Raw genomic sequence first — 14,204 nt, 5'->3', positions numbered from 1 at the left:
CCCTGTCCTCCTCCTCCTCCTCCTCCGACCCTCTCTCCAGACCCAGCAGCAGCAGCTCCTGTCACGTCCTCGAGCGGATCGACGCGTACTCCGTGCCCCCTATACCACAATCACTAGTAATTGACGATCAAAAGGCACACAACCTGCTCTTCATCTCGCTGCTATTCAAGTCCGCCGTGGCGGTATTCGCCTCGTTGACACTCCCCTGCACGTCCCGCTGTTCTTCTTCTTCCCACAAGTCCTGCGCAGAACTGCGCCAGATCCATCGAGCCAGCCTCTTCCACCTCCTCGACACGACGTCCGAGTTCCTGCCGCTGCTGGACCACATCCTCTGGCCGGTGGTCGTGGCGGGGACGGCCGCCGCGGCGGGCAGCGTCGAGGACAGGATGCTGGTGGAAATGTATCTGCTCAACGGCGCGCGGGATCCCTTCACGGGCGGGTGTACGGGCTCGGCGCTGGCGACGATGAGGAGGTTCTGGGGGTCGGGGAGGACGGGGTGGGATGAGTGCTTTGATCAGCCGCATGCGTGGATGATTTGAGGTCGGAGCTGATGCTGGGGGGGATTCTCCTTGCTGGAACATGGAGGATTCGGTCTCTGCCATGGAGCGGAATGTTTGACGTTACATCGAGGTTGAGCGGACCTTTGCGATGGCTTTGTTACGAACAGACACTGCGATCAACCGGATTCAACACTCTCTCGCCTCTACCAAATTCAAACCTAGCTCTACTCTCCTCTACGGTCCCACCTCTATCGGACCTGGACCTGGATCTACTTACTCTCTTCTCACGACAAAACATACATCTCAACTCACCCATCTATCCCCACCCCCCCAAGAACATAAACATCTCTTTCCCATGGATTATACGCATACGATACATCGTGTCCTGCTAGGACTGGGCTGCAAATACGGTTAATGGGAACTTTTGGGCGGTCGACTTTTTGCTTTTGTAAATCTTCTTCTTTCATAATGGTTAGTTGCTCCTGGCATAGCGATGGAAACGTTTTGAATTGCGTGTTGTATTTATCCCTGCATCAAGATAGCGTCACATGTATAATGAACATCATCCGAGGAATATCTGTGTCTCCTGAGTAGAACTGCGTTTAGGCAAGGACAAAACAACACGAGACTCCTGAATGCTGGTATCAAAGCTGCTGTACTACATCCGCAAACCAACACGCCGTATTCTCTCACACATCATTTCCCCCAAGTTCCTTAAACAAATCAATTCTGCAACGCTTCTTGTCTTGGCACTTCATGTAGTCTTCTCGTCTCCTTGGTCAAAGTCTTCTCCCGATGGCCCGCTGCGCTTTAAGCCCTTCGTCACCTCGTCCGCGTTCACCCCCTCGTCCTGGCCCTGATTCTGATTCGCCCCTCCTTCGGCGCTCCTGACGCTGCTCGCTCTGCTAATGTCTACACTGAGCGGGCTCTGCTGACGCAGTCCCAGGTCCTTTTCCGCGGCCGCGGCTTTGGGGCTGTCCGTGCCTTTCCAGTTTGCCGGCTTGCTCTGCGGCACCGGCTCGCCCTCCTTGGGCTCGACAATCTGCTCTTCCGCCTTGGGTTCGCCGCTGTCGGGAAACCGCCACACGACCGTCATGCGGTCAAACGCCCTCATGCCCTTCCTGCTGGATCCCTTGACGCCGTCCATGGCATCCCACTCGATCTCAAAGGTGCCGTGGCTGTCTGCGATGCCCTGCTGCTCGGGGCCACTGCCCTCGAAGAAGGCATTGAACCACACGTAAGCGACGGCCGTAACCATGGTGAGCCCCATGGACTTGTGGGTTCTGTTTCGCCGCTCGACGGAGATGTTGACGTCGCTGTTGGGGACACGAATCGGCTGTTTAGGCTTGAAGATGACGGCCATGCCGCCCGGCTCTGTTTCGTCGGGAGCCTCCGTGCGGACTTCGGGCGGGCCGGTAGTAGCTGTCCGGGTTGAGGGCTCGGTAGAAAGCATAGCCCGCAATTTGTCAATCTTGGAGTGTGATCCAGGCGGCGATACCTTTCCTATCAGCTTCGCACTCTTCCGTCGGAGCAGCGACTCCATGGACGAATCCGAAGGCCGCGGTGAGGGGGTAGGGTCAAGAATATCCTTCTTGGGCTCGTTGTTGGCAGCATCAGCGAACTCCGCCGCCTCGGGCGCTTTTTCCCTCTGGCTCGAGTATCCCGCAAGATCCCATATAATCTCAGACAGACCGCCGCCTTCCGGCGCATCTCCCTCAACCACAATCCTCTCTTCCTTTGAAAAGGTGTGAATGGTCTCAATCTTCTTGCCCTCGTCCGCAAAGCCGTCGACGTCCATCTTGACGCCGTTGCGCAGCCCCCAGACGTGGATCTCGACAATCTCGACTGGGCGATCAGTGTACTTCTTGCCGCCCTTTGTCCAGCGGTCGACGTAGCCAACCCACCGCAGCTGCGAGGGGATCGACACGCCGGCGCCAAACTGCGGCCTCATGCGACGCTGTGTGAAGCGCGCCAAGGCGTCTTCCGCCTTCCAGCCCTCCTCTGCAATGAGGTAGCTGCAGCTGGCGGTGCCGCTTCTCCCCTTGCCAGCTTTGCAGTGGACCACCACGACCCTGTTTGGGTTTCTCTCCGACTTGACCGGTGTTGTGGCGGCCTCCGTGCTGCTTGCGTTTGTCGGCGTAGAAGATGACGATGGCTGCTCTGCCTTGCCTCGCTCCGTCTTATCTTGTTCCTTCTGCGCATTCGGTGGATCGCCGCCATGGAGCCAATTCCTCATGCTCGCCATGATCATGGGAATCAACCGAAATGGCGGGGGATGATGGTCAGGCCACGGATAGTGCCATATCCGATTATACACGGCTTCGTCCGGGTATCCCGTCCCTTCGGCGCGAAACTCCCATATGGCCCAGTCCTTGCCGTGTTTCGCATCGAGGAAGGCGACGAGCTGGTCGAGCGGGTTTCGATAGGCGAGCTGGGGATACGTCTGCGAGGGGCCGGATCTGCGAAGCACAATGACCGTGGTTAGAGACACCACTCTGGCAAGGATTCCGAGCTGGGTTGTATGTATGGGTGCTCACGTTGCAATGATGAAGTCGGTCACGTAGCAGAGGTCCAGCCCTGCCTCTGGATGCCGCGCCCGCGGACTGGCAATGATCTGCCGCAGCAGCGAGGCCATGGCTGTGTGTCGAAGAGGGGAGGAGAAGCGGATCGAGGGGAGGCAGAGAGAGACACAGTCTGGCCCTGGGGATCCTCCTATAAGACGGCTGTCGAGTCCGCAGTCAATCGGGAGAGGATTCGGTAAAGTACACGGTAGCGCTATGGATGAAGAAGCGAAGTGAAGTGAAGGTGATGGAGATGCAAGGCCCGATGCTTCTAGTCACATTTGCCAGCCTGCTGATCGATTGGCGACGAGGTGACATGCAGCCTCGGATCAAGAACAGGGCAGGAATTCAATTGCTGACGCTAGCACCACAATCAGCATCAGGGCACATGGCCGGACAGCGCACCGAGTCCACTGTGGCTACAGTGGCTACAGTGGCCATGGCGGCTATAGGGGGCTGTTGCTTCAGTGGCTTCCGGTGCCTGTGCAGCGCCTCAGCCCGGATCGTTGGGCGCCTTTGACGTCATCCACGGAACTGCCCCGCGAGAGCTGCTTGAGCATCCACAGGAGGTGGGAGTTGAGCTTCCATTATCGAGTCGACCGCGACAACTGCATTTGCAAGGATATAAGGCGCACAACTGCATCCTGTGTACGTTCATCAGCAGATAGACAGCCAGGTATATCTACATGTGGTGCTGATTTAAAGTTACCTCTCTATGCCAAACACTATCCGATGCGACTTGAGGTCAGCTTAGACCAGATTGACCCTCTAGCGCCAACAGTGGCGTCACCAGAACATGGAATGTATGACATCAAGCGTCCATGACATCAACGCCAGCGGCCTCCCAGCAAAAAGTGAAGCTATTCACATCAGCTGCAAAATCACCGGCATGATAACATGATACTAGAGACGCAACGCGATTGTACGTTGAGCGCTCCACTCCAGAGATCCAGTCACATTTTCAGCGATAGTACTCTGCATTGTCGCAAGAATGAGTAATGCTCAACGTCTCAAAACTTCCCACAATCGCCCGCACAAACAACAAGATATAGAATTCCCACTGCACGCCCATTTCGTGTCCAGCTCCCCCTTCCCTATAGCCACATCCACCCATATAGTATACCCACCAGAAACATTCTCTCTCCATCATGTACCAGTTGCTCCAACAATCAGTCGAATTCGTCCTGCGGCGGACCAAAGTTGGTTCCGACATTGCAAGTGGCTGATACTCGACTCCAGTCATCAGCGACACCTTCACTGTCGAAAGGGCCAAGATTCGTCAAGCCTATGTCGTATCAAGGCAAGCAGCTGCTATAGGCAGTGCACCGAACACATCCTTCAAAGGCCGTAATGACAGGATTTCCAGTCTCAATCTTCCCCATCGCTAAAAGCATCGCATGTAGCACGCCACAAGCGTATCGTTGCGTTTCGACAAAGCTATCGCAGAGGAATTCGTCGCATAAACGAGTTCGGCATTTATGAAGTCTTCTTGGCCGGGCCAGAACCAGTGTATTTGCTGATCTCGGTCGCATCGTGGAACTTGCTGGCAATACCCTTGACAATGTCCCACGCTTGCTTGAGCTGAGGCGGGGTTCCCTGGGCGGAAACAAAGTCATCGGCTCGGGAAGCGACGTGAGTCAACGAGGACTGGACGTGGGTGCTCTGGGCGTAGCGAGCTCGGATGAAGATGGTGTACAGGCCAAGCAGGATCCACGACCTACGCTGGAAGAGGATGGCTGACAGTAACACTCGAGCCCACAGACTAATCTCAAGGTACGCGACAACCGTCATAGAGAAGTCGTAGTACTCCTTGACAAAGTTTCCAATCTTGTTCGCGAGCGGGTTGTTGACCTTGGGCTGCGACACGCCATCCGTGGCCGGCGGCGGCGGGTGGAAGACGGGGATCAGGTTCTGACGGGAGTAGGTGGCCACATGGAAGACGGAGTAGACCGAGTAAGGAAGCAGTGCGAGGGGATACTGAGGAGAGAAGAGCCAGACAGAGGCCATAGCTGTGGCAATGTGTCAGCCAGAGACACGAACGAGTCACCACACCCGGCGACTGCACTTACCCAGATACTGGACGTTCTCATCAGCGAGGAGACCGATGACACCGTTGGGTGCCCTGGTTCCGGTCTTGGCGCGGGCGCGCTGTGTCTTGTACACGACGATGCCATACGTGAGAGCTGCGGCCACAAACGATGTCCGGTAGGAGAACTGGGCCATGCCGCTGTAGTAGTTCATGAACAGCCATGACAGGGCATATCGAGTGGTGGTGAGGAGAAGGGTCAGGTGCCTGAGTCGGACGAAACGTCAGTCGCGTGTCTCTTCATTTGGTCGTGTCTACCCAATCGAATGCTGGGGTCCCAAGTCGTCGCCCTCCATCCTTCCGAAGCATCTTGACTTGCTGCTTCTTGTCGGAATTCGGCGGCAAGCTGTGGAAGAGGCAAAGCGAAGCTAAAGAGAGGATACATCGAGGCTGGGATGAGGTGCAGTCAAGCCAAAGATGGTTGGAGGTCTTACCCGACAAACCAGGCGACTATGCAGCAGAAAGAAGCAGGTTAGCAACTGTCCACGTGCAAATCCGACTGCAGGATGAAAAAAATCATTTGGGGAGCTCGCCAACATACACTGCAGAGTCTGGGCCAGGGCCAAGAAGCGCTCCTTGAGCGGAAGATTGGGGTTTGGCGGAGGAGGAGCCATATCGGAGGATGGACTGCTATCGAGCAGCAAATGGCCGGCAGCTGAGGGGTTGTGACGTTGGGCAAACACCAGCGATGACGAGAGGACGAAGCTTCAAGATGGCGCGTAAAGCAGCTGTAGAGCTGATGAGGGGTAGCTTCGGCAAAGGGGGAACAAGAGCTGAGCTGGTGATGATGCGAGACGAGAGCGTCTATAGAAGTCGAGGTTCTCTGTGGCGGTGATACAGCAGAGACGAGCGGTTGGAATGATGCAGAATAGCAGAAGCTTGCGGAGAGTTTGGAAATGGGAAGGGGAAAAAGAGTGGGAGGGAAGAAGAAGAAGAAGAAGCAGAAGCTGGAGCTGGAGCTGAAGCCAGCTTGTTTAGTTGCAGGCGCTTCAGGTGGTTGGTGGCGCTGGAGCCTTGCTGTATCCGGCTTCTATTGGCTTCTCTAGCGGCAGCAAACCGGGCCACGGAAAAAAAAAAAAAAAAAAAAAAAATGAAGGCAAGTGGATGCGTCACTGATGGAGAGGAAAAGGGGACTGGATGCACGCGTATCAAGAAAATGTTATCAGCTGTGATGAGGACAGCTTTCATTTGGAAGCTTTGCTGCCTGATGAGATCGCTGGTCGCCTTCAAGGGCCACGAGCTGGAGCTGGAGCTGGACATGTGCTTTGTTGACGAGGGTGACGCCGTCTCATGACCGAGGCTGTGGTTGCGTACTACATGTACATACCTAGTCGACTATCAACTGATGAAAACTTTCTCTTTGTCTTCATCTTGCTCTGAAGATTGGATCTTCCAACTTCCAAGTTGCCTTGCATGATGCATTGATTTCGATATCTCCACAGAAGCCTCGTTCTGCCGAATCGAAAGCTGTATGATCAGGGTTCAGAGATTCTCCAGATCTGCCGATTCATGATGAGGGATGACGACAGAGCTGCCGTACCCCAATGACGAAATCAAAGTGCTTTGGCCACACAAAACTTGCCGTGCTGCTCCGTCTCCCGTCAACTAATTGCTAGTGCGCCCACGCGAGCATTTTACACCGCAGATAAACCTCCAAGATTGAGCTCGAGGCATGTGAAGGTTGAGTCTGCAATTGGACGCTGCAGCGGTGCAGGAATGCGCAGAAGTGGTGATGATACAAAACAAGGAGCACCTTACCTTTTGCACGGCGACTTGCATCTTTGAAGTCCTTTTATGCTTTATCAGTCAGCCCATCCAGGTTCTTCCTTATGTCGCCATGAACAACAAAACAAAACAAAACAAAATGTAAGAGACCACGAGATGACGATGCCAAATTTTTGATCATGAAGTTTCCATCAATTTACGGCATTAAGAGGTCCAAAAAAGCAGAAAAGGCAAAAAGAAAAAACAGTGGGCACTGGGATTTTGCTCCCGGCAGGGCTTGAACCTGCGACCTTCGCATTACCAACACTTGGCGCAGGGCCGGAAGTATTAGTACGAAGCTCTAACCAACTGAGCTACGGAAGCCCTGGATTGAGACCTGAGTCCCTTGTATGCGCCTAACAACGTTGCCGACCATTTCATGGTAGCCATATCCATGGCCCGTCAGGACAAGGATCCTCCATTCCACGTCCTTGGATTCACTATTCAGGAGGGTTTTCAATAACATCGTCAAGATGGTATTCACATTTGCTTGAAGCTGCAGCAGAGCGTTAGCAAGACTCGGGCACTTCGTACGTCGTCATCACCGCAATGTTGTACGTCTACCTCTAAAGGTGAGATATCTCCATGTTTGCTCACTTTAATGACATGTTCTTGCATGAAGAACTCCCCAAGGCAACAAAGCAATATGTCTTGCTTGCGATAAAGCTTTTTCTTTACCTTTACCAGAATGAGTGCTTCCTCCTTGACGGCATAAACGGCAGGCAGATACACCTTAGGCAGTGCCCATAACATACAGAGTACTTGGACGAAGTCTCGGCGATGCAAACCCAGTCGTTCGACGCAGGCGCCTTACTGTACATCCGCATCTACAGCTCTTAGGTGTCTGACATAAAGTACCATTTCTCCATTCATCTCTCCACACCAATCTTCTTCATTGGGTTTTCACCATTGAGAAGGATTCTCCTGAATCCATGTGCTTCAAATTCTGGACCACAACCGGGGAGCCTCCCTATTGCCTGGGCGGAATCTCCCATGCCATCCCTTGCATACATCGTGTTGCATCTCAGCCACTCATTCGCCGCCGTGGAGGTTATCTACTGGCTTGGAAGCAGCATCTAGGCCTCGAGTATTTGACACCAGACCGACAAATGTCGCAGAATGGATGTCGACAATCCACATGCACTCTAAACATATGAGTTCACACGCACGTGTGAACTGGGACATATTCGTATCACTTGCCCGACAAAAGACGACTTCGTGGCATATCTATACGGCTCGAAGTAATCTGAGAGCTTGTGCTCTTGAGTTTTCGCTACGGTGAGGGCCAACGCCCCTATTGCCTGTTGATGGCGTGTTGAGAAATCCGCGGGCTTTCCCGCGTTCAGGTATACCGGCCACGATAATCGGGCATCATACATACAGATACCAAATAATGGCAATGTGAAACCCTCAGCACCAACATGCAAATGGGCTGCCAGGATACCCACTTCATGTCTCTCATTTCTCATGAATTTTGATGATTTCTCTTTACTATTTCCCCTTCTCTATGACTTGCCCCTTAAGGAGGAGCCTCCGCGGGGACTTCGGATCGAGCTCGGTGATGTTGAGCACCACATTCAGAATATCTTGAAAAGCGTATGTCAAACCACGGTGGACGTTTTCAAGCCTGATACGGGCTCTCAGTTGGTGGCATATATCTGCTTTACAAAGGAAAGGCGAGCCAACAAGCAAAACTGGTTCTGGAAATGACAGCCTTTTCTTGCCCTTGACGGAAGAAATGAGATCGCAAGTGACCGGCCTAATTGGCGAGCTCAGCATTCTACTCCCTCATTACATGGTTCCCAAAGTCATCATCCAGTGGCCAAGATATGCTCATGCCTATGACTGCCGACTTGCGTGCCACACTGAATGGGTTGGCTGATGCCTTGGACCTGGCCCTTCCCAAGTACATGATTCCCACGCTATTTATTCCATTCAAGTACTTTCCTCTTATATCCTCCGCCAAGCTCGACAGAGTCAATCTGCGACAGTTGACTGGTAACTTTTCCACCGAGCAGTGGAATGAATTTGCGCTGCTTGATGGCACGCAAAAGCGTGGCCCTGCGACCCCTATGGAAGTCCGTCTACAGAAGATTTGGGCGACTATTTTGAACATTCCAGCTGAGAAAATTGGCCGCAATGACAGTTTCCTACGCATCGGGGGCGCTTCGATTAGTGCTATTCGACTCGTTTCATTGGCGCGCGATGCTGGCATTGATCTTGATGTTGGTCAAGTCTTTAAAGACTCACGGCTTTGTTACCTCACTTCCGAAGCAACAGATATTGACGCTGCGTTGAGCGACGAGATTCGACCATTCAGTCTGCTGAGCGAATCAGTCAAGGCTCATGTACTCGATCCCAGTCATCAGGAAAAGTTTGGTCTCTCAAAGAAGGATGTCATTGAGGATGCTTTCCCTTGCACCAAGCTTCAAGAAGGCCTAATGGCTATAGCTGCTAGACAACAGGGGTCATACTTTGCAAAGCACCTGTTCAAGCCCCCGTCTCATGTGGACATGCATCGATCCAAGTCAGCATGGGAACAGACAGTTGCAGCTTGCAGCAACCTACGGACAAAGATCATTCTCGTCGACAACAGTCCCATTCAAATCCAGATTCAAGAAGGCCTCGCTTGGGAAGAATGATGCAATAGCTCTGACTCATGCAAAGAATTTTGCCGGGACCTGAAGATCAGCTATAACTCAGCCCTCTGCAGCTACTCACTATTTCATGACAAAGGGGAGAACTACTTTGCTCTCAATGTGCACCACGCATTCTTTGACGGCTGGAGTTTATCGCTTGCTTTGCAGACATTAACGGCTGCCTATCGGGGAGGAGAATTACAAAAACTTCAGCCATACTCAAGATTCGTCAAGTATGTGAGGGACATGGATGAAGACGCTGCTGTGAGGTACCGGCAGACACAGTTGTTTGAAGCGAAATCGGCAGATATCCCACAACAGCTAGCCATCACTGGCGATCAACAGGGCACGGCGATACTAGAGCAAAAGATCCCCTTCCCACGCTCGAGAGACAAGGCTATCACAAAAGCCACTGCCTTGCGCGCTGCCTGGTCTATTGTCCTCGCAAGATATAGCGATTCAGACGATGTATGCTTCGGCTCAGTTGTCTCAGGCCGCAACGCTCCAGTCCCCTGACTTGCCTCTATGCCAGGCCTCGTCACAGCCACAATTCCCGTAAGTGTGAAGCTTGACCGGAAATGCCCCGTGAAACAGCTCCTGCAAGACGTTCAAGACCAGGCGACAAGCATGGTTCCTTACGAGCAGCTTGGGTTGCAAAGCACTGCCAAAATTGACGAGCATACAAAGGAAGCCTGCAACTTTTCTAGCTTGATGGTGGTTCAGCCGGCGAAACAATTGGGCCTTGAGGGAATCGGCAGCAGCTCGAGTCTTTTACAGCCGGCTCCTGAAGGGGATGGATGGTTTGCAGGAGATGATGTAGAGCTTCTTTAACTATCCGCTCGTCGTCCAGTGAGACTTGCTTGAAGATGGGGTTGACTTGATGCTTATGTACGACATTCTCCCGCACTCAACTCATTGCTCTACCACATCAATTCAACCATGTGGTCCAACAACTGATACCGCCGGATGAGCTACTATTAAAGGATATTTCCCTGTCCAGTGCCTGGGGTCTTGATCGAGCTGTCGAGTATAACAAGCAAGAGATTGAGCTCGTCGATTCATACATTCATGACTTGGTCTCTGCACAGGCACTACGGGATCCTCATCATGAAGCTTTGTTTTCATCAGAGACATCATTGACATACGGCCAAGTAGACCATCTATCAGCACTGTTGGCAAAGCATCTTCGCCTTGAAGGAGTAACTCCAGGATCCCTGGTTCCATTCTGCTTGGAAAGTCCATATAGGCAATTGCGATGCTCGGAATTCTCAAGTCTGGTGCTGCATTCGTTCCACTTGATCCCTCCCATCCGCGGGCTCGCTTAGAGACGATTGTTCAAGAGACAAAGGCAAAAATTATGATTACTTCTCCTACTTCAGCAAAATCTTGCAAGGGTCTTGTGGCACACGGTGGAATTGTCTGCTTCTTTCATATCAGCGCTTGAAGCCGCGGCCAGGCTCAAGCCCGACCATTCAGTCTTTGTTTCCGACCAGGCGACAAGTGATGCCGCCTACGTTATCTTTACGTCCGGATCTAGGGGAAACCCGAAGGGCGTCGTCATCCAGCATTCAGCTCCGTCTACCGCCATGGTCGGCCTGGGTAAAGTGCTTCGTACTAGCCCTTTATCAAGGACCTTCCAATTCGCCGGTTATGTATTCGATGCCATGATTTACGAAGTCTTCGCAACGCTAATCTATGGCGGAACGGTGTGCGTTCCTCTAGACACTGAACGGCTTCAGGATGCACCAGCCTTTATCCGCAAGTCGCGGTCCAACGAGGCGCTTCTGACACCATCTTTTGCCAGGACGGTGGTGCCGTCTCAGGTTCCTACGTTGAAGACCCTGATTGTCGGAGGTGAGCCAATTTCCAAGGACTTGCTGAAAATATGGAGTGACAGAGTCCGACTTGTCAATGCCTATGGCCCGACTGAGAGCTGTGTTGCTGCGACCACACACGATGTTCGTTCAAGCAATGATTCAAACAGGATTATGGGCCACGGATTTAATTCTGCTTGTTGGATCGTTGATGCAGATGGTCGTCGTGCCCTGACCCCTATCGGATGCGTTGGTGAGCTTGTGGTTCAGGGCCACACACTATCCCGTGGCTACCTGAATGATCCCGAACGAACTGAGAAATCCTTCAGCCAGCATCTGGACTGCCTGGGTCCCTCGCAACAGATCGGACCCCAGAGGTTCTGTTTCACCGGAGATTTGGTCAGATACACTCCAGATGGCCTCATTGAGTACGTCGGTCGCAAAGACTTGCAGGTGAAGCTCCGCGGTCAGCGCGTCGAACCTGGGGAGATTGAGTACCACTTCAAATGCTCCCTCGCAACCGTTGAACACGTTGTTGTGGACGTTCTTCATCATAAGTCTGGCATGGCCCTCGTAGCCTTTATCAGCTTTACTGGAGGGGCTCGCGATGGGGACCTTCTTCTGCCTCTTGATGATAGCCTACGTCCATCGCTGGAGTTGGCGAGAGCCTATGTGAAGGCGCGCGTTCCGCCTTGCATGATGCCCAGCCTTATTTAAACTATTCGATACATGCCTTTTGTTACTTCGATGAAGATGGATCGCAGGAAATTGCTCGATATGGCAGCAAACTTGATAACCGAAGAAATGAGGGGCTCTTCACTTACAGAACACGAACGGGCTGCACCAACCACAGATATGGAGAAGAGAATTCTGGACTTGACGGCGCAGACTCCATGCCCGAAGTGATGCTTGCAACAGTCCCGGTTCGTGTTCGACTGGACGGAGACCAGACAGTGTCAGAATATCTGCTCAGTATTCAAGCACAGAGCAGCGAGATGGTTGCATACGAGCAGTTCGGCTTACAGAATATTGCTTCCCTTGGTACGAATGCCGAAGAGGCGTGCGATTTCTCGTTCTATCCTGGTTGTTCAGCCGGCTGCACTCTTCACAAAGGAAAGTCGATATTCAGATGCCATATTAATCGATGAGAATTCCGAGCAAGCAATGGAAGACCGGATCCAAAATTTCATCAATTATCCCCTAGTTGTGCAAGGGCTGCTGTTCGAGGACAAGGCCGAGATTGTCCTCATGTACGACACGAGCTGCATGACCAAATCATGGGCCGTTGCTGTAGCTGAGCATATGAATCATGTCATTCAGCAATTGAAAACAGATCCTCGTGAAGATCCAGAAAGGCTTGCTGCGCAGCTTGGTGAGCTTAATGAATATGTTCAGACCAAGTTTGTCTGCGAGAGCGTCATACAAGATGTTGTGAAGAGGCTGCCGCCAGAACAAAACAGGCTATCCATTGCCAAGCCGGGACGTATCATTGGGTCGGAGGGCAACGGAGTCGTCAATGTCAATGATTTGATCTGGCGTGTTGTTTCCGGAGCTGCTGCTATTCACGCTTACCCGGTAGAACCGCCAGAGAATTGGATGGTACGTTGCTGACGTCGGCAGCGTTGCTTCTACGGTTCTCGGGCAGGTTCTTACGTGAAACTGCCGTCGACTCTTTCGTCCACGTAACTGGCGGCATGCCAACGGCCGTATTCTGGGACATGGTCAATGAGGAGCTGGAGATCAAGTATCATGGAGTGAGTGGAAAGAGCTGGCACAGGTTTCGATGGCCGAGGTTGGAGATGGGCATCCTCTCCAGCCGGTTCAGCATTTCCTTGGGACTCTTGGGGCGCCGAGATCAGACAAGGATTTGGTAACAGAGTCTCTGGAGCATGAGCAATAGCATATGGCTGTTAGGAAGAATGTGCAGTATTTGGTCGAGATTGGCTTTATCGTGTCGTCTGTGGGGGAGCTGGGCAATATAAAGGCTGTGGGGGAGCTGGGCAATATAAAGGAGGGAGCAATTAGACGGGTACACTGAAATATCTCTTGTTTCATTGTTTAGTACTTTGCTTTTCTGCTTTCCGGAAGTATGTCTTCTTGGGAGGAATTGTTCACGTTGTTTGTTCCCCTCTGCCTTCTTTCTGAGGTTACTCTGCCTTCTTAATGAGGCTAAGGGGGAGTTGATCTCTAGGCGTGTAGTTGATCTAGCCTCACCCTATATACATAATTAGAACACACGCTTACGTGATCTGCTACAACAGGCGCTCAACGCCTGAAATCTTCCGTAGTATAGTGGTCAGTATGCAAGCTTGTCACGCTTGAGACCCGGGTTCAATTCCCGGCGGGAGAGATCCGCCAAACCTCCAAGAGGTTCTCATTTTTTTTGTCGATTTTTTCTTTGTTCTTTTTCTCTTCTTTCTTCTTTCTTCTATCCTTTTCCTTTCTCTTTAGGTTTGCTTTGATTCTTACAAACGCCTTTTACTTTTTGTTGGTACCACGTTCTAATAACAGCTCGATGTCTCTGTGAAACGGTTGCTCTGCAGCGTCTCAACTGCAAAGATCATGCAAGATAAAAGGGCTCGGATGTCGTGTGAAAGCTAGACGAAGGAGTGGGACTATCTTCATAAAGTAATTGTAGAAATCATCAGCTCATTGGTTCGCAAAGGGGGGCAAAGGTCCAGCTTCTGTGCAGGCATCGAGCTAAAGAAACCTGCGCAAAGCTGCTCATAATGGCAGAGACTATCAAGGTAACATGTAGTCTCGATAGGCACATCAGCGATGCCATATTTCGCCATGTGATCGCATGACGGTTCCCCTCCATACGACGTGCCTTTCTCGTG

The 14,204-nt window shown here is 52.2% G+C and overlaps 3 protein-coding genes across 3 annotated transcripts; 1 reads left to right on the top strand and 2 right to left on the bottom strand.

Moving 5' to 3' along the window:
• Nucleotides 1–1,254: 1,254 nt before the first annotated feature.
• Nucleotides 1,255–3,137, bottom strand: CCMA1212_006971 (Phosphatidylinositol 3,4,5-trisphosphate 3-phosphatase; the record flags this gene model as incomplete). The annotated part of the gene is made up of 2 exons (XM_073704157.1): nt 3,038–3,137; nt 1,255–2,959 (listed from the first exon to the last, which is right to left on the bottom strand). Exons 1-2 carry the CDS (start codon nt 3,133–3,135, stop codon nt 1,255–1,257), a joined length of 1,803 nt encoding a protein of 600 aa, XP_073557440.1. The 5' UTR covers nt 3,136–3,137.
• A 1,400-nt stretch (nt 3,138–4,537) lies between these two features.
• On the bottom strand, nt 4,538–5,761 carry CCMA1212_006970 (Nucleoporin POM33; the record flags this gene model as incomplete). Its single annotated transcript, XM_073704156.1, has 4 exons — nt 4,538–5,070; nt 5,131–5,354; nt 5,582–5,597; nt 5,689–5,761. The coding sequence occupies 4 exons, from the start codon at nt 5,759–5,761 to the stop codon at nt 4,538–4,540; spliced, it is 846 nt and encodes a 281-aa protein (XP_073557439.1).
• Nucleotides 5,762–12,528: 6,767 nt separating this feature from the next.
• CCMA1212_006968 (uncharacterized protein) lies at nt 12,529–12,975 on the top strand (the record flags this gene model as incomplete). The annotated part of the gene is made up of 1 exon (XM_073704155.1): nt 12,529–12,975. One exon carries the CDS (start codon nt 12,529–12,531, stop codon nt 12,973–12,975), a length of 447 nt encoding a protein of 148 aa, XP_073557419.1.
• Between the last annotated feature and the right edge of the window lie 1,229 nt (nt 12,976–14,204).

The sequence above is a fragment of the Trichoderma ghanense genome, assembly GCF_004382785.1.
Source record: "Trichoderma ghanense strain CCMA-1212 chromosome Unknown scaffold_8, whole genome shotgun sequence".
Lineage (NCBI taxonomy): Eukaryota > Fungi > Ascomycota > Sordariomycetes > Hypocreales > Hypocreaceae > Trichoderma > Trichoderma ghanense.
The sequence above is the reverse complement of the archived record's forward strand: the minus strand, read 5'-3'. Positions and strand labels throughout refer to the sequence as shown.